We start from the raw sequence: 22,494 nt of genomic DNA, 5'->3' as shown, positions 1-22,494 counted from the left end.
TTTCGCAGGAAGAAAGCTTTGCGTTCAACCATTATAATCATTAGAGGGAGGGCTAGTTGATTTTGCTGTTTAATTTTGAACTTCCATGCCCCCCTCTCCAAATCTAAACTTTGTCCAGCGTGTCGGAAATGTGTCTGTGCTGGCAGACTAGGGCTGATGCACCCATATTTGAGGCAACTAATCGCGCGTTTTTGGTGTCTTCACCAGGCATTACACGATTTTTTTAGGTACTCTGTAAAGAATACTTAAGCATTAAAAAACACCGACTGACGTTAACGCTGCCACATTTTTTAACTATCGGTGCCAGCCTTTATTCTACGCCGGTGGTAAAACGGGAAGGGGAGGAGGGATAGTGGATGGTTTGTAGCTTGGGCTGTTGAGTTGAATAACTTTGGCTCTTGATAAAATCACCACCACAAACGTGGGATTTCCACTTCGGCTTTCAGGCTCCCATGCTGTCACAGTGTCGCTCACCAAAACCGAAGGTACAAAGCTCACGGTTACAGAAAGTGTAAACTACCGCAACATTTCTACGGCTACACGGTAAGCCATCTCGTATGCAGGTGCCTTTCTATTCAAAGCACACGTATCGAGGTGTCCCAGCGCTAAGGCTGGCGTGGAAACCGTAGTCATTGAAACCAGTGAAGATAATTTAAAGTGCTAGAAATGAATAATAATATTGCTAATATTTTTATTCCTACTCAGAGCGCGCGGAGCCAGGCGCAGAGCGCTGCAAAAAGCGCTCGTGTCAATGTATCCCATTCCCAACCTTACAAGCATCCAATAAGTTTGCGTAGCCGTTACTTCATTTAAGAAGAAAATAATACTACTAATAGTAGTTTTATTCGTACTCCGAACGGGTGGAGCCAAGCGCAGATCGCTGCAAAAAGCGCTCATGCCAATGCAGCCGATACCCAACTTTAGAAGCGTCCGACAAGTTTACGTAGTCATTACTGCATCTAAGAACCCAACACATCTGTCTAGACTTTGTTTCACCGCACATATACGCTCACAACACCACCAAAACATTCAAAGCACCGAAGCAAACACGACAAAAACAACGGGAGGCTTTGTAGTCCAATGCACCGGCCCATTCCACTGACGAGGGGAGCGCCGAGTGGTGGCGCCACCCGTCCAGCTGCCCGGTCCCTATAGTGCAGATTTTAAAGCGACGGGCCCCGTCACTGCAGTCAGTACCGCTCTGGCCAAGGGTTCCCACCAGCCAGGTACCCCCGCCTCCCAGGACGTGACGGCGTTTGACGCAAAATCCTGGCCCGAATGGCCCTGACCAGACACCCGGACCCCCGAGTAGTTTCTGGCCAGGCCCCGCCTGGCCTCCCCCGCCTGTGCCGACTGCCCCGAACCCGAGACGCTGGAGCACCTGCTCCTGTCATGCCCCGAGCACGCAGCACACAGAGAAGTGCTGCAGGCTGCACTCCAGCGTCTCGGACGGCCCAGACACAACCTGCAGGACCTGCTGTTCGCGACGGGTCGTGCCAGCTCCCGACGTCAAGTGTTCAGCCACCTCCTGGCATTCCTCGAGGCCACTGGACTTACCCAGCGCCTGTAGCTGAGGCTACTCAACAAACACTCGCGCCGAACACGCCGAACACTCGTGCCGCTGTCGCCTATGTAATACAGACTCGCGTGTCGGACCACATGTCGGGTCCGACTTGCCGTACGAAGAAACCACACTTTATCCGGTTTTGCGATGTGGTCGCGCGACGAGGGACGAGCGTTCCCACTGGCGATTTGTCTCGTCGCGCGACGGCGCGCGTCGCGCGATGAGGCCTTGAGGGGGTGTTCGCACTTGCGATGAGCGATGATGCGACTGCGTTCAGCGCAGCTGCTTCCCGACTTGTACGACCTCGTTGGTGCGTCAACCATTCGCAGTCAAAGAAAATGATGTTACGCGACAAAAGCAGGTAGAAATCAAACTAAAACACATGCTACTAACCTGGAGCAATGCCGGTTTTGCGGGGCCGTCGCGCGACGAGGAAATTCGGACCGAGAGCGATCGGCTCCGCCGTCGCAAAACGCCGAAAAGCGACGGCCGGCTCGTCGCTTTTCGTCGCGCGACGAGGCGCATCGCCAGTGGGAATGTGCCTTGCGCCGCCGTCGCAAAGCGACGAAAAGCGAAGCTTTGCGACGTGGCGCGGCGTGCCAACATTGCACCTTGGTTTCGGCTCGCTTGCTCGCAGGGATAGATTAACACAACGGCTAAGCACTCGCTAGCGTCCGATGTTGAGCCTCCCTGTTCTGTGGTTGAGCTGGCTGATGCGTCATAAGGAACTTCTTTTATTTCGCGCTGGCCGTGTGCTGAGAGCTCCGTACAGGAGCCGGACCGGCCGGACGGCACGGCACCGCAAGGCCCAGGTAAAGAGCCGCGGACGGCACTCTAGACACTGCGTTATTTCACTGCATGGTGGTGACGGCGTGGATAAACCGGCTCACGGAGGGAGCTGCGACAGCGATACCGTTTCTTCACTGGCGACCGCTGAATGAAAGCCACCAGTAGCGAAGAAACGAAGGGCACATATTACGGCCCTCGACACTGAGCTCGCGCTGCAGCCGGCCCAAGTTCATGCCAGAGATCCAAGCAGACACAGCACAGTCCTCTTCGAGAGGCGGAAATACTTCTGTAGGCATTTCGAATGTGTCTACATTACTTCTCAACCGCCTGTTCCACCGGCGAGCCAACAACAATGCGATAACGTGGAAATTCATGATTAACATCCTTCTTTTGCACATTACCGTCGGCCCCGAAAAGCCGCGAACTGCCTCCGCCGCGCCTGCGATACGTCACATTCGTTTGTTCGTTTTTAGCCAATCAGGACTCGCTAGCCAAGCAGGACACTTTTGAAAGCTGAAAGCTTTCAAAGGGACACAAATGGAACAAAACAAGAGAATACCGCCCCAGTACACAAAGTGCTAAAAGTATTTGTATTTATTGATTTATTATGAATTAAAGTCAGCTTCTGGCTAAGTAGAGTTGGTTTTCTTTAGTATTAACTCTATGGTTTTCTTAGTTGTTTGTAGCAGAACTATGTTTTGCAGGCAACAATGAGGCAGAGATTTTGACAACTTGCTAATCACGTTGGCGGTTTCCCTAGAGTAGTTCCACAAATCCTCCCTGTTCTGTGGTTCCACGGTGAGTAGTTCTATAGTAGTTCTGTGGAGAAGTTTCAAGGTAGTTTCTTGAAGCGCCGAAAAGTTCCCTGTTCGGTGCCGAAGTTGTGGCCGTGTGCGGTTGTGGACGAAATCTGTTTTCAAAAATTTTGTGGCAGTTTCCAAGTTTGGCTGGAAGTGCATCTTGGAGAGAACAGACACCCTTCGTCAAGAAACCGCAATGTCGAAAGGTACGGTTTACTTCATACCACTTCAATTTATACGCGGAACTCACGAAATCCTACATAGTCTGTACACTGCGAAGACGTACGCAAGCGACAACAGAATTACGAACTTCTGTTACGCAGATGATTGTTCTAATTGCCCTAGATACCGCATGGAAGACAGGGGATACAGTTTTGTCTTTTTAATTAATAAGCGCTTGTATGTCTTCTTTCGTTCTGGGTTTTTTTGGAGCTCCTATCCATATGTGAATCTTCGCGAACTCGCCAAACTATCCCTTCTTACGCTGTATCGTATGTGCAGTCATGGACAATTCAAATACGAACCGCGGAGCGCACGGCCGAAGATACCGGTGCCATCACCTGGCAGCGGCCGTGGAAAACGCACGGACATGCGCAGTTGAGATGTACGGAGCGAGGTTGGTGCCCCACTGCGATATGTTGCCCTGTCCTCGCATGCATGCTTGCCTTGTCACCATGCCGCAAGAACGCTGAAAACAATGGTTCGTGATGCGGCCAGGTAGTATCTGCGGCCACTGCGGGCTCGGCTCACAGGTGCGCCTGCTCCCCGCGTGTGCGGGCGTCACATTGCCGACATAGCTTTGCATGTGGAATGCAGTAACTTGACCAAATAACGATGGACACCTGGGTCATACCCGAACCATGCTCAGTACTGCCCGCTCCGCAGATTTCTACAAGCACTGCAAAAAAAAGAAAAAAGAAAAATTGGGCCGCCAAAATTGTTGTGCAAGGGCAACTGGCCAATAGAATGGTTGAACCTGCCTATCTACTTAATTTTTGTGAATATTAGAATTCTGCCAGTAACTTTCCCAGCCCACGCAATGCTTGCAGTTAATGCATATCTTGGAGACGAATTCTGGTGGTATATCTATTTGCTACAAGCACCGAATCTGCGAAGTGACTCAGCCATGACTCCGTCAAACAAAGGCGCATTGTTGGCGGCCTGCTCATCGTTCAATTCCCAAGCCACTGCACCACGAATGCAAAACAGTGCAGTGCCATCAAAAGTTAGGCGGCATGCATTTGTTTTTGTCTCCATTTCTGTGCTCTGGTTTTCTTCAAAAAAGCATGATGAGCTCATCAGTATGCCTTACGAGAGCGTGCACACATTTCCCACGCAAGCACTGGCTGCAGCTGCAAGCAATTACGTGCTGCATTGCTCTCACCGCGACCAACACCTTCCGCTGCAGCGGCGGTAGTACTTGCAGTGCTTGCAGCACTCTTGCTGCATGGCGACAATGCAAGCATGCGAGCGAGGAGAGGGTGACATATCGCAGTGGGACACGCACCCTCGCATCCAACATCTCAACTGCGCATGTCTGCACGTTTTCCACGGCCGCTGACGGGTGACGGCACCGGTATCTTCGGCTGTGCGCTCCGCGGTTCGTAATTGAATTGTCCATGACTATGTCAGCCAGAGCCCAATTAGAGCGCAAGCCGCAGCGCAGCGCTAACAGCAATTTATTCATGGAATAGTTAGGCTGTCGCTGGTCATGGTAAGTGGCAGCCCTGTGCTTTTGATGAGTGACCTGAAAGCCCCACTATGGGCCGTTTTGTGGTTTTTTCACGTAGAGGACGCCGCTGTCCCACCCAAGCTGCATGACGTGGTGTGGGCCAAGTTGGACGGCTTCCCCTACTGGCCGGGCGTCATCTATATGCCGCCGAATTCAGCCACGCCAATCGTGAAGGAGCGGGCTCACGTTCGCTTTTTTGACGAGCGGACCTCCCGAGCCTGGGTTAAAATCAGGTGTTGTGAAGCATGCTCCTCTGTGGCCTTTCAGTGTCCTGTGGGTATCTGAGCAGGTTGCTATACATGCTTCACCTAATTGGGCTGTTCTAGCATACCAGTTTTGAGAGCACACTGAGCATGCACGAGTAGTTTTTACCGGCACAGGTTTTACCGTCCCCACCGGGCTCCCTGTGCTGGCCAATTGTACCCTCACATCTTCTTACGGCAAATGCAGTGTGCTCGGTGCTTGATGCTTGGCACAGTCAATAAAAGCAACCGTAGTTGAGGTAGTTTATTACGTTGTTCGTATTAAACGAGGCTCAGGAGATTGAAAAACGACTTTTCTCAGATGGACGAGCAAAATGGCCGCCCCCACTTGTGCTAAGCCTCTTCTGCCTAATAAATGCTTCAGACTTGTTATAGTTAGCAAAGCATTCCTACGCCTCCAAAATTGTTCTGGGGATGATAATGTAAGTTTTTACATAATCTTATTACCACATTCTTATCTGATGCCAGAATATTTAGTGTAGGTGTGAATCCCAGTTAGTGGCCAGCTAGAGCAAAGGTGTGTGCGTTGTTTATACGGCCTTCGCACCGGCGGGGAGAACAAAGCCAACCAATCAGACTCGTTTTGGCTGCAGTTCCACTGCTCTCCACGTGGGGGCTATGCGAGCCTACCCTACTGCCCAGCCTACAGTACCGAGAGAACCAGGCACAAATAGTGTGGGAGGGGGTAACATACAATAGGCCAGTATACACCTATAATGGTTTGAAACAAGGATGTCCTCTCTCCAATGCTGTTCATGATCTACATGGTGGGGTTTGAAAGGAAGGTAGATTGCAGTAGGCTCTGACTTGACTTATCATACATGAAAAACGGATAGGCGGTGGATCAACGGCTTTCAGGATTAATGTATGCAGATGACACACTTCTGATGGCGGACAACCGGGTAGGTATGCAGAGCCTGATGGATATATGCGGTGAAGAAGCGACGCACCTAGGACTATCCTTTAGCAGAGCAAAATCGGGGATCATGGTCCATAATGATGGCACAGAGCAGAAATCGGTATCAGTTCGGGAAGTAGAAATACCACATGTAAAAAGGTATAAATGTTCAGGAGTGTGGCTTAACGACGGCGCAGATTACATGCATGCACATGAGGCTCACTTTAAGGCGAAAGGAAGACTGAACGTGGCTATAATCTACAAATATGTGGTGGTGAGGGGGTAGTCTGGAAAGGGGTTATGGTACCAGCATTGGCTTTCGGAAATTCGATTCTGGGCATGACACCAGAGGCCCAAGTAGGCCTGGGGTTAAATCAGAGGGCAGTAGACAGACTTGCTCTAGGGGCCCATAGCAATAATATGTGGTGCGGGGGGATATGGGCTGGTCACCCTTCGAGGCAAGGGAGGCACAGATCAAGATGAAATTTGAGAAGAGGCTTCGTGACGTAGAGGACGAAACATGGGCTGCACGAGAGTTTAACACTTTCCTGACCGTGGAAAAATTGGTTGTTTTTGGGTAGTCCACGAAATATTTTTTTCCTGCCACAGAAAATGATTGATGCTAAAGGGTAAGGTGTGAAATGATAGAGAAAGGATAGGGCTTTTCAACAGTATTAATTTCAAACAACAGATTTATTACGAATATTATCCAGAAATTATCAAAACAAAAAAGTAACAAAGAAAAAAATGAAAACTCAATACTACTTTGCACAGGGTAAACAAAAAAAATTAAATATTCACTGAATAAAAGGCCCTTATATAATAATACTGCAAAAATATGAGCTCTGTAAGTACAAAAGTCATTTACATACATACACAAATATTAGCACTAGTTCCTATCATGCCACCGTGCAAAGCAATTTTTTGATGCGGTGAAACAGAGGTTGGCTTCACTGTGCAGCCGGTGGCAAATGGTCCCGCCCGAACAAAGTTGGCACCCTGCAGATAAGAGCTGTGACTTTTAGAACAGGCCGGATATGTTTACATCAATGCAGGGCAGAGATAAAATGGCCTGAGGAGAAAGCAAAACTTACTGGTGGATACCAGCTGACATTCCAGGGTGGTTTGACACACTTTTGCCATCTGTACTGAAGTCCTGCGAATCGAAGTCATCTTACCTGTCTGTGCTGCTACCGTCATCCAGAAATTACAGATCAGATTCATTGGAATCTGTCAAAATTCGCCGTTCTTATGGATCATCGGCAGGCGGCATTGACGCCGCATTTGGAACCAGTTGTGTCCGACAGCAAAGGAGTTAAGCCACCCCGCGGCGGAGAAAATGAACTTGAAAGCTAAACTGATGAAATACTTCCTCTTTTATTCTTTGGATGGCGTTAGCAGTCCGGAAGCGCTTGGAGAGTGCAAAATTTGAATTTGCATTTATCGATAACATACTATTGACGGAACGTGGTCATGAAAGTGTTAACTCTTTCGTAACCACGCCTATTCAAATCGATCACCGGTGATCGATGCTATATATTGCCGATTTCAACATGTTGTAGTAATTTTTTGTACACCTAGTGCACCCCAGTGGTTAGTCTAGGCACTGCACTTTGATAATCAGTTTAAATTTTCCCTCTCCGATGACATTGAGATTTCTGACAGCATTTTTTGTAAGCTGAGGTGCACGTTTTTGCAGAAGGGAGCGTGGCTGCTGCATTTGACAACAAAGTATGCAGCTTGTGGTTATGCTGCATTACCACCAAATTTTTTTGATCGAAAGGCTCCTAACAAGTGGAATGCCAAATTGTGTTGTCAGCTCTAATCAGACAGCGTTGGGAGGGGATAATTACCTGAAAATGACACCAGCGATTCACTTGTGACCTTTGGTTTGGAGAAAGGGTAGCTTTATTCTGCCAAAGCTTATTTCTGAAGGATCCTCACATGTCTAACAGCGGACCTGGCATTTTCAGTCATTTTCCAGCAGTTTCGGTTTTGCTTTTGAATGGCAAAATTCATATGTGGCGCTTCTATGCAGTTACCCAACTGCAAGCTGATTTGCCATGGCACCTTCGTCGCCTGCTACCGTTTCTCGGAAGAAGCACGCCGCTCATGATTTCACTTCACCTACGCCTGATTTCTGTGATAACAGTTTCAGCTGAAAGTCAAAAGACAGCACCAAGTCATTGGATATTAGTTCAGACAAGGAAAGGAGAGTGTTCCATTCGGCCTTGAACACCGTCAGCTGTTCACCGGCCAGTTTCGTTTCGGTACGAGGGTATTTCCGGAGGTCTTGTGTTGCTTCTTAGTAGAACTGTCTATTCTGACAGTCTCCAACAGGCTTGATATTGTTTCTTTTCAGAAGTGTTAGGTGGCGTTGGCAGGGCCGTAGCCAGAAATTTTTTTCTGAAGGGGTTATGGGTTTCGGGAAGGGGGTAGTTTTGCCGAAAGCAACAGGAAGTATTGCTTACACGCTGCCTGGAAAAGATTTCGGGAGGGGTTCGAACCCCCAAACCCCCCCTCTGGGTACGGCCCTGGGCATTAGTACGAGGTCTGTAGCACTGAAATCACTTCATCGTGTGACAGCTGCTTGGTTGAAGCTTGCTGGGCACGATTCTAGTGCATTGCACCTTATTCCTGCAAGCAGGGCTGCCATAGTGAGTCAGAAGATGATAATAAACCACAAATGAAAGTTATGAAAGATAATTGATGATCGGAACGTCAACAAGCATTCACCACTGAGTTTGGTTTTCAACTCCAAACGGATTTATTCACATCGCTTCCTTACCCCGAATTCATGGTGGCCGTAATAATTGACAAGGTATTTTTACAATACGTGGTGGTTAATTTGTGCCTCTAAGGTCAAACCACCAGATTTCTTCCATAGAACAATCCAAAATTGCGCATTTTGAAATTGATATTGGGCGTCAGTACAAGGCATGGGCACCACGCAGGCTAACATTTTCTTTTATATCTAAAAAAATAGTTCTGCACAACTCAATTTTTTTAGAACAGGTGCTTGAAATGTTTACCTACAAAATGTGTTTAATTTTTTTGTACTACTGGTGGTGTGTTATAGGCAACTTCCTTTTTTTTAATTTTCTTTGATGCCTGGACAAAAATTTCGAATTTGAATATTTTTTTCGCAATAATTATTTAGAAAACATTATTAAAGTGGTGTTGTTAAAAAGGCATTCAATCACCTGCATATGATGTCACTGCAATATGTGCCCATCCAATATGTTTAGCCAAAAAAATGTTTTCTTAGATCCCTAAAAATCTGCTAATTTCCTGTGGTAACGAAAGATTTAAAGGCCAACTACACTCAAATCTTCGACTACGTAAAAATAATGTAATCTAATAGTGCACATTTAAAGAATGCGAAATGTTTAGTTTCTGGAAAATGGGGCCTGTGTGCTCATCATATGCTACATTTTCAATTGCCCTAGCGGCCTTTTTTTGAAGTCTATGGATCTTATCCAGATTTGTAACGGTTGTGGTGCCCCGTACAAGAAAACAATACCGTAATGTTGAGCAGAAAAGAGAATTATATAGTAGTAATTTTATATTTTGGGGTACCAAGAAACGTAAGCGGCACAACACACCAACACTACGAGAGAGTTTTGAATAGATGGCGTCAACATGAGCATTCCAGAACATGTGTTTGTGAAAGACAACCACAAGATTTTTTACTGTTTTAACCAGCTCCTCATTACATGCCCCAATTGTTAAACGAAGCTCCAAGTCAATTGTTTTGTTTCTGGGTCGAAATAACACTGCTTTCGTTTTAGAAACGCACCGAAGCTTCATTCCCACCCTTGCCAACAGTTGCACCCCAAAAGCCAGATAACTATCTGCGCTTCTTGATTGTTGACTCTCTTGACAAGTCAAATCCTATCTCCTCCCAGTCAGTGTTCCTTATTACCAAATTCCTTGAAGGCATCCTGAGCAAGTCTTTCCAAGCCAAGAAACTGAGAACCGGCGAAGTCGTGGTCGAAGTGAACACTCACCAGCAAGCCACAAGCCTCCTGACCCAGAATCGCATGGCAGATCTGGACATCAGAGTCACACCCCACCATAGCCTCAATAGCTCTCAGGGTGTGACTTCTGAGCCAGATCTGATAAATGAGACGGAAGCCGATCTGCTCTAAGGTCTGAAAGGCAAGGGCGTGACGGCAGTGAGGCGCATCACCGTGCGGCGAGATGATAAGCAAATCATGACAAAGCATATAATCTTGACATTTGACCATTCCACACTCCCCGAATCCATCAAAGCAGGTTTCATTCATTCTGTCCGGCCGTACATCCCGAACCCGGGGCGCTGTTTCAGCTGCGAAATAGCTGCCCGAACCGTACATCCTAACAGGCGACCTGAATGCACACAACTCTTTTTGGGGCTCCTCCAGAACGGATGCCCGAGGTCGCCTGATAGAGAAATTTCTTACATCTTCAGGAGCATGCCTTTTCAACAAAAAACAGCCTACATACCATAACTTAGGACATAATACATACTCGCATCTCGACTTGGCTATTGGTTCTGAAATTCTCTTTCCATGTCTTGAGTGGGGCGTGGGCACTGACCCATATGGTAGTGACCACTTCCCCACTTCCCTAACATACATAGGTAAAGGCCCATGCAGTCCATCTTCCCATAACAGAATTAAAGAATCAAAAGCAAACTGGAGTATATTCACAGAAACATCTAAACTACACCACACAACCATAAAACACCTACACGTGGAGGAAGCAGCCCAACTCATCACGGCGCACATCCTCGACGCTTGCCAAAAGTCCATTCCTCAGGCCTCCAGTGCGTCCTGCAACCCAAGGAGGCCCTGGTGGAACGAGGACTGTAGGCAGGCGCAAAAGGCCCAGAACAAGGCAGGGGTGTCCTTCGCCGGTACCCCACGTCGGATAACCTGATCGTTTAAACGGGCAAAGGCCTTTGGAAAGCGTGTGCGTCGCGAGGCGAAAAGGGAGAGTTGGCGCGCTTTTTTTACATCCATTAACTCTTACACAGACACTCACAAGGTATGGACAAGAATACGTAAACTTAATGGACAACATACACATAGCCTCCCCCTGCTCAGTACAACAGGGGACACACTCGAAGACCAGGCTAACACACTTGCACAACACTTCCAACACGTTTCCAGCTCTGCAGACTACACAAACACTTTCCTGAGACATAAAACCGCTTGTGAAAGGAAGTCCTTACATGATAATAACAGGTCAAAATCTGGTTACAATTCTTAATTTACACTCTATGAGCTGAGGGCTGCCCTGAGCACATGTAAACCTTCAGCTCCAGGTGCAGATCAAATTACATACACCATGATACAACACCTACACCCAGATACTCTTGAAACACTCCTACACCTATACAACAACATATGGCTTTCGGGGCACATTCCAAAATCTTGGAGGGAGGCTATTGTAGTGGCGTTCCTGAAGGAGGGTAAGGACCCTTCTTCTCCCGCCAGTTATCGACCCATCGCCCTCACAAGCTGCCTGTGCAAGCTTCTCGAGAAGATGATTAACAGGAGACTCATGTACTTAGAGTACAATGGTCTTCTCGAGAGCTGCCAGGCCGGCTTCAGGGTGGGGCGATCCACAAACGACCAACTCGTTGCCCTTGAGTCGTATATAAAGGATGCCTTTGTCCACAAACAGTTTTGTGCTACGGTCTTTTTTGATCTTGAGAAAGCCTACGACACCGCTTGGCGATACGGGATGCTTAGCGACCTGAAATCATTCGGTGTTTCGGGCAGTATGTTTAAAACACTTTATAGCTACCTGGCAGAACGAACCTTTCGTGTAAGAGTTGGTACTGCCCTTTCAAATGTTTTTGTGCAGGAAAATGGTGTGCCTCAAGGTGGCGTTTTGAGCTTCACGTTGTTCATAGTCAAGATGAACTCACTTCGAAAGGCGTTGCCACGAACCATTTCCTGTACAATGTATGTAGATGATGTCCAAATATTTTTTAGGTCGTGTAATATGTCAATTTGTGAACGCCAAGTGCAGCTTGGTGTTAATAAGTTAGCTGGCTGGGCTGATCAGAATGGTTTTAAGCTAAACCCAGTTAAGAGCACTTGTGTTGTGTTCTCGAAAAGGCGTGGGATCAGGCCAGATCCAGACATCAAACTGAGTGGTGTCTCGATTCCGGTCAAAAAAGAACACAAGTTCCTAGGAGTAGTCCTTGATGAAAAACTTTCCTTTATCCCTCATATCAAACAACTAAAACAAAAGTGTCTTAAAACAGTGAATATTCTCAAGGTCTTGTCGCATCGCTCGTACGGTGCTGACAAACAACTTCTGCTGCAAGTGTTTACCAACCTGGTAGGCTCGCGGTTAGACTATGGGAGTGTTGTGTATGGTTCAGGAAGGGAAACTGCTTTGAAAATGCTCTACCCAGTGCAGCACTTGGGCCTTCGACTTGCGTCTGGTGCTTTCCGGACTAGCCCTGTGCAAAGTTTGTATGTCGAGTGTGACAAATGGTGCCTAGGGTACCAGCGCGAGTATGTCGATTTACTATATGCTTTTAAAGTTTCATCAATGTCTCACCATCCCATTAAATCTATAATGAACAATACATCTACATCCCAACTGTTTTTAAATCGTCCATCTATTTCTGCGCCTTTCTCACTCAGGGCGAGGGAGGAGGCTTCTGAACTTTGTCTCGTTTTTAGACACTTTCCAAACATCTCCCATTGATTCTATAGCCCCATGGCATCTTCGTCCTGTATTGTGTGATTTGTCGTTTATGCAATTTAAGAAAAACACTGTGCCCACAACTGCCATTTTGCAGCATTTCATGTATCTCCAGGCGAAGTATGGGGCGGCAGAATTTTTTAGTGATGCATCCAAAACGTCTACTGCGGTGTGTTGTGCTGCACACGGACCCAACTGCAATGCTTGCAAAACAATGAATGTGAATTCCAGCATCTTTACGGCGGAAGCATATGGTATATTTCTTGTTCTAAGTCACGTTACCGAACATAACAATGCTAAGTCCATCATTTTCACAGATTCACTTAGCGTCATGCGCACATTATCATCACAAAGGTCTTGCAAACATTACATTGTCAATCTCGTTTTTAAATCTTTGATGTCAGCGCATGCGTCAGGTCTGAATGTGACCATCTGCTGGGTTCCAGGCCACGCTGCGATCGCTGGCAATCAGTTGGCTGATGAAATGGCCGCTGCTGCTGCACGCAGAAACACTCTAAACATAGCAACAGTACCTACACTGACCTCAAGCCACTCATCAGACAATACCTACATAAAACATGGCAAACACACTGGAGTGAACAGACAGACAACAAACTACATGTAATGAAGCCACACTGGGACGATACACAACTGACTTGCACAACAGACACACCGAAGTGACCTTGGCAAGATTATGGATAGGCCACACACATGCAACACACTCGCACCTGCTCACTGGATCTCCAAGACCCATGTGCAGTGGGTGTGGAGAGGGCCTATCCGTAATCCACGTACTCATCCAATGCAAGGCACATGACACAACACGACGCAAACGCTTCCCACAACTATACAGACAACACGTCCTGTTTCACCCATCGTACTTTTTAGGAGACGAGCCCATGTTTTCCACCAAGCATGTTTTTAAGTTCCTCACCGATGTCAATTTTTTACATCTCATCTCTTATGCATCATGACAACCTGGCCCTTTACACCAGTCATCTTCATTAGCTTGTATTTTACTTTGTTTATTTTTACTGAAATTCTCTACTTTTACTTTCATGTCGCTGTCATGAAATCACTTTTGTTTGGCGCTCTTTGCCCTTAGCTGGCCTTGCGCCATTAAAATCCAAATATGATGATGACATAGGTCTTTGCCCTTAGCTGGCCTTGCGCCATTAAAATCCAAATATGATGATGACATAGGCCATGGCTGCCCGATCGGCTGTCACTGGTCAACTTCGCGGCTAGATTTTCCCATTTCTGCCGTCGTCATCGCTGTGTACAAGCCTCTTCTATGCCTGAACCTGTAGGCACAGTTTTGCCGTTTCCTTTGTGTTTTGAGTGCGCGCGGAGTTTGAGTGATGAGCTCAATATTTCCCTTTCAACGGGACCACTCGACTACAAACGTTTATTGCTTCAAAAACGCCCTACCAGCCCGAGCGCGCGCTTGCGAGCAGGCACCCATGCCTGCTTTTTTGTGGCACCAGACCAGAAATAGGCGCCTCCACGTTGCGGAGAAAAGGAGAAAACTCCCCGGTCGCGAGCCGCCCCCCTCTCTGGGAGAGAGCGCGCAGCTTTCATCGCGTTGTCCGCGGTCAAGTTGAGAGAGAACAATTATGCGCGATTTGCCATCGCGCGTAGTTTCGATGATAGTGAATGGATTTTCATAATTCTTGTGGGAGGAGATTGCTGAGACAATAGACTTTACCCCAAAATACATTCCTAGCAGTCAATGGTAACTGTTGCAGGGTCCCTGTAAAGCATCGCTTATCCCTAGCTTTCACTTAGTTATTGCTCTGTCAGCTGGTGTGTTTTAATTGTGGGAACATATATTTTCAAACTCATTGTGAAAGTGGTCAGCTCAATATTAATGGAATGTTGAGTAAGAACAATGTTATTTTTTTGTTTACAAGAAATGAAATGTTGCAAATAAAGGGAATTTGACTCTAGAAATCTGATCCCAGACAGACTTCACTGCTCGGAAACTCGTCTTATGATGTGCCAAAGGTGTTTCAAAACTTCCTTTTCATTGCTGCAAAGCTGCTACAAAACAGCATTATTCTTGCTGCTCTGAAAGGCTCAAGCCGAATTCCACCCCTGCCTAGCGCATCTATACATGAAACAGCAAGCGTCAAAGCAGATATTACTTGTGCAAACTACCAGAAACGAGACAGCCGTGACGTTGTTTGATCAACTGCAAGTGTATTTTTAACACCTGCTCCCAGGGGGCACCACGTCTTGGGCATTCCTTGGAACTCTTGGCCGACATTATCTTTCCCCGCCGAGTAAAAGTGGGGCTCCGTGGCTGATTTTGCTGTATGCGGCCACCATCAAGATGGCATCAAATACGCCATTCCTTATTGGCTACAACAAAATTGAAAGCCAATGAGGGTAGGCTTTTGGAAAGCGGTCGGTGATAGAGTTATATTGGGGGCTCGCTCTAGCCGCTTTGTTATGTACTCTGAAATGTCACGAAAAAAGGGAAGTGAAGCAGAGGGAAATGCCAGCTCTAATTAGGTATTTATGAGCAAACAAAGCATCGTTAGTTGTCGAAAAAAAAAAAAGCTGAGAGGGCTGCGGATAGCATGATGCCATGATGCTACGGAGTGCATGATGCCAGTTAAAACAACTAGTTCTTAGTGTAAGCTTTGGTGGGCTGATAAACTTTCAAGGACATACCTTCTTTGCGTATCTGAAAAAACAACTATTAGGGATGAGGAGAAGCATATTGCTGGCATAAAAGGGGAAGAAGCTCTTTTCTGTGTTTCCTCTATAGGTAGTATTCACACAAGTGAGCCTTTCATTGGGGAAATCTGAGTGAGATTGTCATGTCACTCCAGGTGGACCTCCGCTCAGCCAGCACATTTTTGCTCACATGAAGGATACGACTGTTGGATGAGGATCAGTGTTCACAGGCCATTTGTTCCCCAATCTGTACAGAAGAGTGGAGGTGCCATAGCAACGGTGATCCCACGTTGGTGGCTGTTTCTGCTAAAGCCCCTGTGTGCTGCTTTCGTCCATTGCCCAAAAAGCTGTCGTGGACGTGATGCAGGTGCTTGGGGTAGAGAACGACGCCCGAGGCAGTGGACGGTGTAACGTGCATGCAGAGCAGCCTGCCATGCCTGTTGGAGATGTTTAGGATTAACATTGTGGCTGATATTTGATTCCCACTTTCATAAGTGTGATGATTTATATTGCAATTTGCACTTATAGTATTAGCTCTTTTCTCATAGTCTAACTTGATTGTTCCCCGAGACCCATTTTGGTGAGTAGTAACCAGCTGTCGCCCAAGCTATCTGCTCCACTTCATGGCCGTACCGATGCTATGTTGTGGCCGCTGCCTGCACCTTTCAGGTGGTATCCGTGGCTCCATCAGTGCGCCTGTCATGTGAATGGCGAATTTTCACGTCCTGCATAGTAACAGAAATTAAATATAGTGGTTTAGTTCCTGCTGGTTGCCATACACGTCTACGTCTACAAAATCACGCCACCTTCGCCGCCAAGGATCTCATTATTTATAACTTGTGAGCAATAACTCCATGCTCCGATCGAATGGGGGTGAGAAATCGTGACGGGGTCTTGTGACATACCTTCATAGAAGCCACATTGCAAATTTCTCTGGCTTGTGAATACCTCTTTATGAGGGAACGCTACTTGAAAACACCTGTGTACAGGCATTGGGCGTGTGGATGGTGGGTGTGGTGGTCCATCGGCTTCTTGTCAATGTAAACATCACAGGTTCTATCTCATTCACTAAAGGTGGCAGTGTCGGTCCTACGTATTTTCTGTTCTAATGCACCACTCTGATGCATGTACATATATTGAATGCTAACTGCATGTTAGGCTTTTTGAAACAAAATTTCTTATCTGCGACACCATCTGTGAAGCTTCTTCCTTACACGTCCTTAGTAAGGTCTAAACTTGAGTATGTGGCACCAATTTGGGACCAGCACACTAAATTACTGACTGAAGCACTTGAAGCTGTCCAAAACCGTGATTGTAACTGTCTGCTTACTGTCACTGCCATGAAACATGCATTATCGCTACCCTACCTTTCTTGGTGCCGAAAGGTAGAATGTCTTTGCCTACTCTCTAAAATTTATCACCCGAACGCAGAGCTAAAAAATGCAGCACTAAGCGCTCCAACTTACATTTCACGATGCCTTGATCCATTCACACAGGGTTGGCATTCCGCATTGTCGCACATCTGCATATTCCAGTTCATTTATTCCCAACGCAGCATCAGAGTGTAACCACCTACCAGTATTATTGGCCCTTATAAACGTTTTGATGAATTCGAAAGACATTTGAGTAATCGCGTGTGCGAGATTTTGGCGCACGTTAAAGATCCCCGGGTGGTCAAAATTAATCCGTAGCCCTCCACTATGGCGCCTCATCGCCTGCGTTGTGTCAGGCATTAAACCCTACAATCAATCAAATCAATTTTATTTGAATAATCTTTATTCTATGATCTGAGTTACGTATTTCATTCCTTTCATTCTGCCCATGTTTCTGTGAAAGCTCATGTACAGTGTGCCATATATTTCACTACAGTATATCTTGCAGCTTTTTTTCATGGGTCATCTGTTCACTTTAGCATTTGAAATTGCATTGTCATGTCATATTTATTTTGTGCATCTGTTTTGGTGAAAGTATGAACATGCTTTCAGGTTTTTGCTGTATTCCTTTCTTTTGCTTTTTATGCCTTTTTCTGCATTGCCAAATTCTTTTACGTTTGTTACCTTTGTTTGCGTTGTACAGCTCATGTACCACTCCCCCCAATAATGCCCCTGGGGCCATGAGGCTATCTTGAATAAATAAATAAATAAATAAATAAATAATCCAAAATCTCAGTCAAAAGAAGAAAAGAATGCATACCTGGAAAGTATCCTTGTAGGTCACAATGCAAAAAACAGTATAGATACACAGGCACTGACTGTCAAGCGTTTATTGCTGTGGCATGTGGCATATAAATACAGCTTATGGAAATACAACAAAATGGGAAAAAAAACAAGCGATAACAAAGCAAGGAATCTGGTCATAAGAGCACTTTCAACATAGGCTTACAAACCATCAACGTGAGTATTTTCTTTTGCCTAAAGCATAACAGATGGAACGCTTACCCATTTGTCTTTTTTCATGGCTATTTTTGAGCTTTGATAATCACCCACATTTCGCCTATTATATATTTATTTGGTATTGATGTGAAATAAAAAATAACTTTGTTCCGACAGTCTATGCAGTGCATGCTGAGGTGCCCGCTGATGCACTTTTCCACTTTGTAGCCACGTTTTTTTAAACCTGCCATTTGTGCATCTGCCTGATAATCTGATGTATTCTTGCCACATGATAAAGGGGTGTTATGCACAACGTTTATGACTTGCGTAATGAACACTCGTTGATGTGCCTTTCTACACACAGGAGAAAAATAGGGTTTTATTGTTCATCTGCCTTTTAAGAGCTATCAGGAGCAAAAAAAACAGTATTGGCATGATCACGGGAGCATTTAAGTATGTGGGGTATTACTGCAGTCTTTTTCACTTTGTGGCTGCCGGGTCATTTTTTTTGTCTAGAAATCAAGTCGTTTTCTTTAGTAGCCCTTAGGCAGCTGATGTTAAAAGACGTCCCAGGTATCTTGCTTTAATTAACACATTGACCTGGTAACTCAATCCATAGCACAGTATGTAAATGCAGGATATTAAAAAAGTAGTCTCTTTTTGCATACCCATTCAAAACTTTGAAAAATAAATTGCGAATCTATGTCCTTAGACACTTTTGTGAAATCTTGTGTTCACATGGTGCATTGTGGCTTCAGTGACCAGGTCAGCTAGTAACCACGACAATTCAATGGATGTCTCAAGGAAATGTCTTGTTGCAGAAATGACCTGGCAAACACAAAGTTAGAAAAAATTGAAGTTGTATCCTACATAAATAAATGCTCCCGTAATCTTAAAAAAACCTGCTAAACGTTTCAATACGAATGTCGTTTTTTCAGCTTCTAATTAAGTATTTGTGAACAAGTGATTAATGAAACTCCTCTTTCTCCTGCCTGTAGAAAGAAACATAAAAGATGATTTGTTCCTTGTTCCGCAAACATTGTGTATAATACTTTTTCACCGTGGGGCTGAGAGTATGTCAGAGTAAAGAGGCAGATACATAAATGCTAGCTTGAAGAAAAACAGCTGTAATGTGGACAAGTATATCAGTGCCCATCTCTGCATACATTGCAGAGACTGTGGCTGCTAACATATCTTCAATTGTACATGAATGCTGAATGAAATAAGCTAGAACAGGCAAGGCAGGTTATTGAAGCTTATAATAAAATAGTGGAGAAAAAACTGGCGGGTGGTTTTGCTGGGCCTGTCATGGAATGTTGTGTGAAAGCAGCATACATTCTCACTTCTAAAGTGTTGTCCAATACGCCACCACTGGTGGGCGCTACTTTGGCAGGTTTCAGAGCACGCACGCAGGATTCAGAGGGCGGCACAGATTTCTTGCAGTCAGCCGACATAGTGCTTTATTTCATACAGTATGCAGCCATTTAAACACGCCACAAAGCGCCACAACCAACTTTCACTCTGGCTTGTAATTGAAAACACATGGAGGGCGGCGAGGGTCGTCTGCTTTTGTACTACCCAGAGGCGTCGGCCGCTAGGGGCGCTGCATGTCGCCAAAGCTCCAGCGCAGGAGGCCTATAGCCCTTACTAGCTGTCTGGCCAAAACTTTTGAACGTGTTGTGAATACCAGGGTAAGTTTCGTCCTACAATCAAATGAACTTCTAGACATTCACCAGTGCGGCTTCAAAAAAGCGTGCTCAAAGACTGACCATCTTGTCCACCTCGAAAATGCCGTACGAGAAGCATTTATACACAGACAACACTATCTTGCTGTCTTGTTTGATCTCGAGAAGGCTTATGACACTACATGGAGGTTTGGAATAATGCGGGATTTAGTAGAATTAGGCATCCGTGGAAGAATGCTGAATTGCCTGAATGACTTCATGACAAATCGTTCATTTCAAGTGCTCCTGGGCTCAACCCTGGCGAGGAATTTTGTACAGGAGAACAGGGTCCCTCAGGGCTGTATTATTAGCACAACGCTGTTTGTCGTAAAAATGAACTCCATATCCAAAATAATTCTAAGGTCGATTATGTATTCTCTCTATGTTAATGATCTCCAAATAGCTTGCACATCCTCCAATGTAACGACATGCGAGAGGCAAGTACGGTTGACTAAAAATAAACTGACAACATGGGCAGACAGAAATGGTTTCCAGTTTTCACCACACAAAACAGTCGCTATTCTTTTCTCACTCAAACGAGGCCTGCAGACCGACCCCACCCTACACCTAAAAGAAATAAATTTGCCTATACAAAATGAACACAAATTTCTCGGGATAACATTTGACAAAAAACTCACTTGCCTGCCTCACATCAATATCTTGAAAAAGAAAGCATCCCGAGCTCTAAATATACTTAAGGTTCTGTCACACAAACACTGGGGTTCTGACAGGTCATGCCTTCTACAAGTTTATCGCTCCGTTGTGCGGTCTTGCTTACACTATGGTTGCATTGTGTGTGGCTCAGCAAGGCAGTCCTACTTAAAACGACTGGATCCGGTACATAATTTAGGTTTACGGCTCTCATCTGGTGCATATAGGACATCACTCATTAGCAGTCTTTATGTTGAAACCAATGAACCACCACTTGCATACAGAAGAACCATGCTGACATGCTCATACATCCTAAAGATCCGTTCACTACCGAAGCGTCTGTGCTATCCCATAGTTACGAAATGCCCATCTAGGACACTGTTTAATAACAGACCCCAAGCTATTAGACCATTGCTCCTTCGGTTTGAAGAGAAATGCCAAGAACTTAGTATGCTGGACACATTACCTGGGACTGCCCAAAGAACAAAACAACTACCACCTGGGTATACATTCCCTGCTGGGTGCCATTTTACACTGACACAATTTCAAAAAAAAGAAAACACCGCGTGAACACATATTACAGGAGTTTTTGGCACTGAAAGAAAAATACAAAGGCTACACCTCATTTTACACAGATGGTTCCAAAACATCATGTTATGCTGGGAGTGCAATAATACAAGGTAAATGGGAGAAGGTGATCAGACTACCTCAGTGCACCTCGGTTTTCACAGCAAAGTGTTATGCAATTGCTGTGGCTGTAGAAAGTATAAGGAAGGAAAGCATTCCGAAAAGTGTTATCTACACAGACTCGCTCAGCGCGATCACAGCCCTACATTACAAAAATGCAGCTCAACCCATAATAGGAGACATAATACACAATTTAGTGACAGCAAAAACACAGGGACAGGAAATGAGGTTGTGCTGGGTTCCTAGCCATGTTGGGATCAATGGTAATGAGAGAGCCGATGCATGTGCTGCACAGGCTGGTAGCAAAACAGTAAAACAAGTACATATTCCTCATAGCGACTGTATGAAATTTATATGGAGTAAACTGAGAGAAACATGGTAGTTCTCATGGGATAACGAAACCAACAACAAACTTCACGTAGTTAAACCCATTATAGCAGTGTGGGAATCAAGCAAACATGAAGAATGCCTCACAGAAGTTATTTTATGCCGTCTCCGCATTGGACATACACATCTGACGCATAACTTCCTTATGAAAGAAGATAAACCGAGATGTGAGGAATGCGACCAAGAGCTAACAGTAAACCACATGTTACTCTCATGTATGAAATTTGAGGTCCTGAGAAAAAGCATTTTAGGCTGTTCTACGACGAACACATTCCATTTCACCCCAGTCTACTTTTAGGAGAAAACGCTCTTGTTAAAATTTTTGCCGTTTTTAGTTTTATAAAAGAAGCAGGGCTTCTAAACAAGCTGTAACGCTGTAACAAGCTGTAACAATCAGTTATCCACAAAATGCACAAAACCTTCTGTTTGGCGCATGATAGCCTAAGTTGCTTATGGGTATAAAACACAACACAACACACATAAATCAGGGCCTGTTTTTTTACTCTCAATGCCAAGGATTGCTATAACGGCAGTTATTCTGATGAAAAAATAACTGTCGCACGGTCTACTTCATTTCGATTGATGGGAACGTGATGTTGGAATTGTGCCTAACTCCATTATCCTGGGCAAACGTTAGTGGGAGTTCTGTGGAAATAACAGTGTGAAACACAACGGTACCACGCGCATTTGAAGGCGGCTCTGAGTAGCTGCTGGTTCTAGTGCAGCCGCTTGCGTTCTATCACGTACGTCACGTCTGGCCGGTGGTAATGGCCGCCTTTTCTATTAAGTTTCTGTTCCGAAAACGCCAGTGTCATGAGCCGTTTGCGTTGCGTGCGTTCATGTTTGAAACATAGTGTTTTGCATTTTGCACTCTTTTTATGTGTACTATTAGGTTACATTATTTTTACATCGTCGAAAATTTGAGTATAGTTGGCCTTTAAAGAGAAGAAGTAAACTTTATTGTGCAAAAAAAAAGATAGAGGTCGGAGTTGGATTCTTCATTTCAGGAACTCTTAGTTCCATGAGCCCTTTGTGGCTGTAGCTGGCCACTTCTGTCTCCCACTGCTGCTTAGCTCATTAACGATATCCATGGGTATAAAACCCGCCACACACCACATGGTGCTCCTTTCGAATCCAAACCCTATGCCATCATTCATGTCATTGACTCCTCACGTTTGACTTTGCATCGACCATCCCACCCAGAATAAATTCACATTGTTACTGAATGTTA

At 45.5% G+C, this 22,494-nt stretch overlaps 1 protein-coding gene across 2 annotated transcripts in view; it reads left to right on the top strand.

The window, feature by feature from the left end:
* The first annotated feature begins 3,039 nt into the window (after positions 1 to 3,039).
* The window catches only part of LOC144175064 (DNA mismatch repair protein Msh6-like), a 296,118-nt gene continuing 276,663 nt past the window's right edge, over positions 3,040 to 22,494 (top strand). The window contains exons 1-3 of one of the 2 annotated variants that reach the window (XM_077704119.1): positions 3,040 to 3,151; positions 3,288 to 3,359; positions 4,944 to 5,118. In XM_077704119.1, coding sequence (XP_077560245.1) covers positions 3,350 to 3,359; positions 4,944 to 5,118 — 185 coding nt within the window. In that variant the 5' untranslated portion in view covers positions 3,040 to 3,151; positions 3,288 to 3,349. The remainder of the gene's footprint in view (positions 3,152 to 3,287; positions 3,360 to 4,943; positions 5,119 to 22,494) is intronic. The other variant, XM_077704110.1, reaches the window with a different exon arrangement.

The sequence above is a fragment of the Haemaphysalis longicornis genome, unplaced genomic scaffold (genome assembly GCF_048455015.1).
Source record: "Haemaphysalis longicornis isolate Haplotype H1 unplaced genomic scaffold, Haemaphysalis longicornis Haplotype H1 scaffold_1, whole genome shotgun sequence".
Classification (NCBI taxonomy): Eukaryota; Metazoa; Arthropoda; class Arachnida; order Ixodida; family Ixodidae; genus Haemaphysalis; species Haemaphysalis longicornis.
The sequence above is the reverse complement of the archived record's forward strand: the minus strand, read 5'-3'. Positions and strand labels throughout refer to the sequence as shown.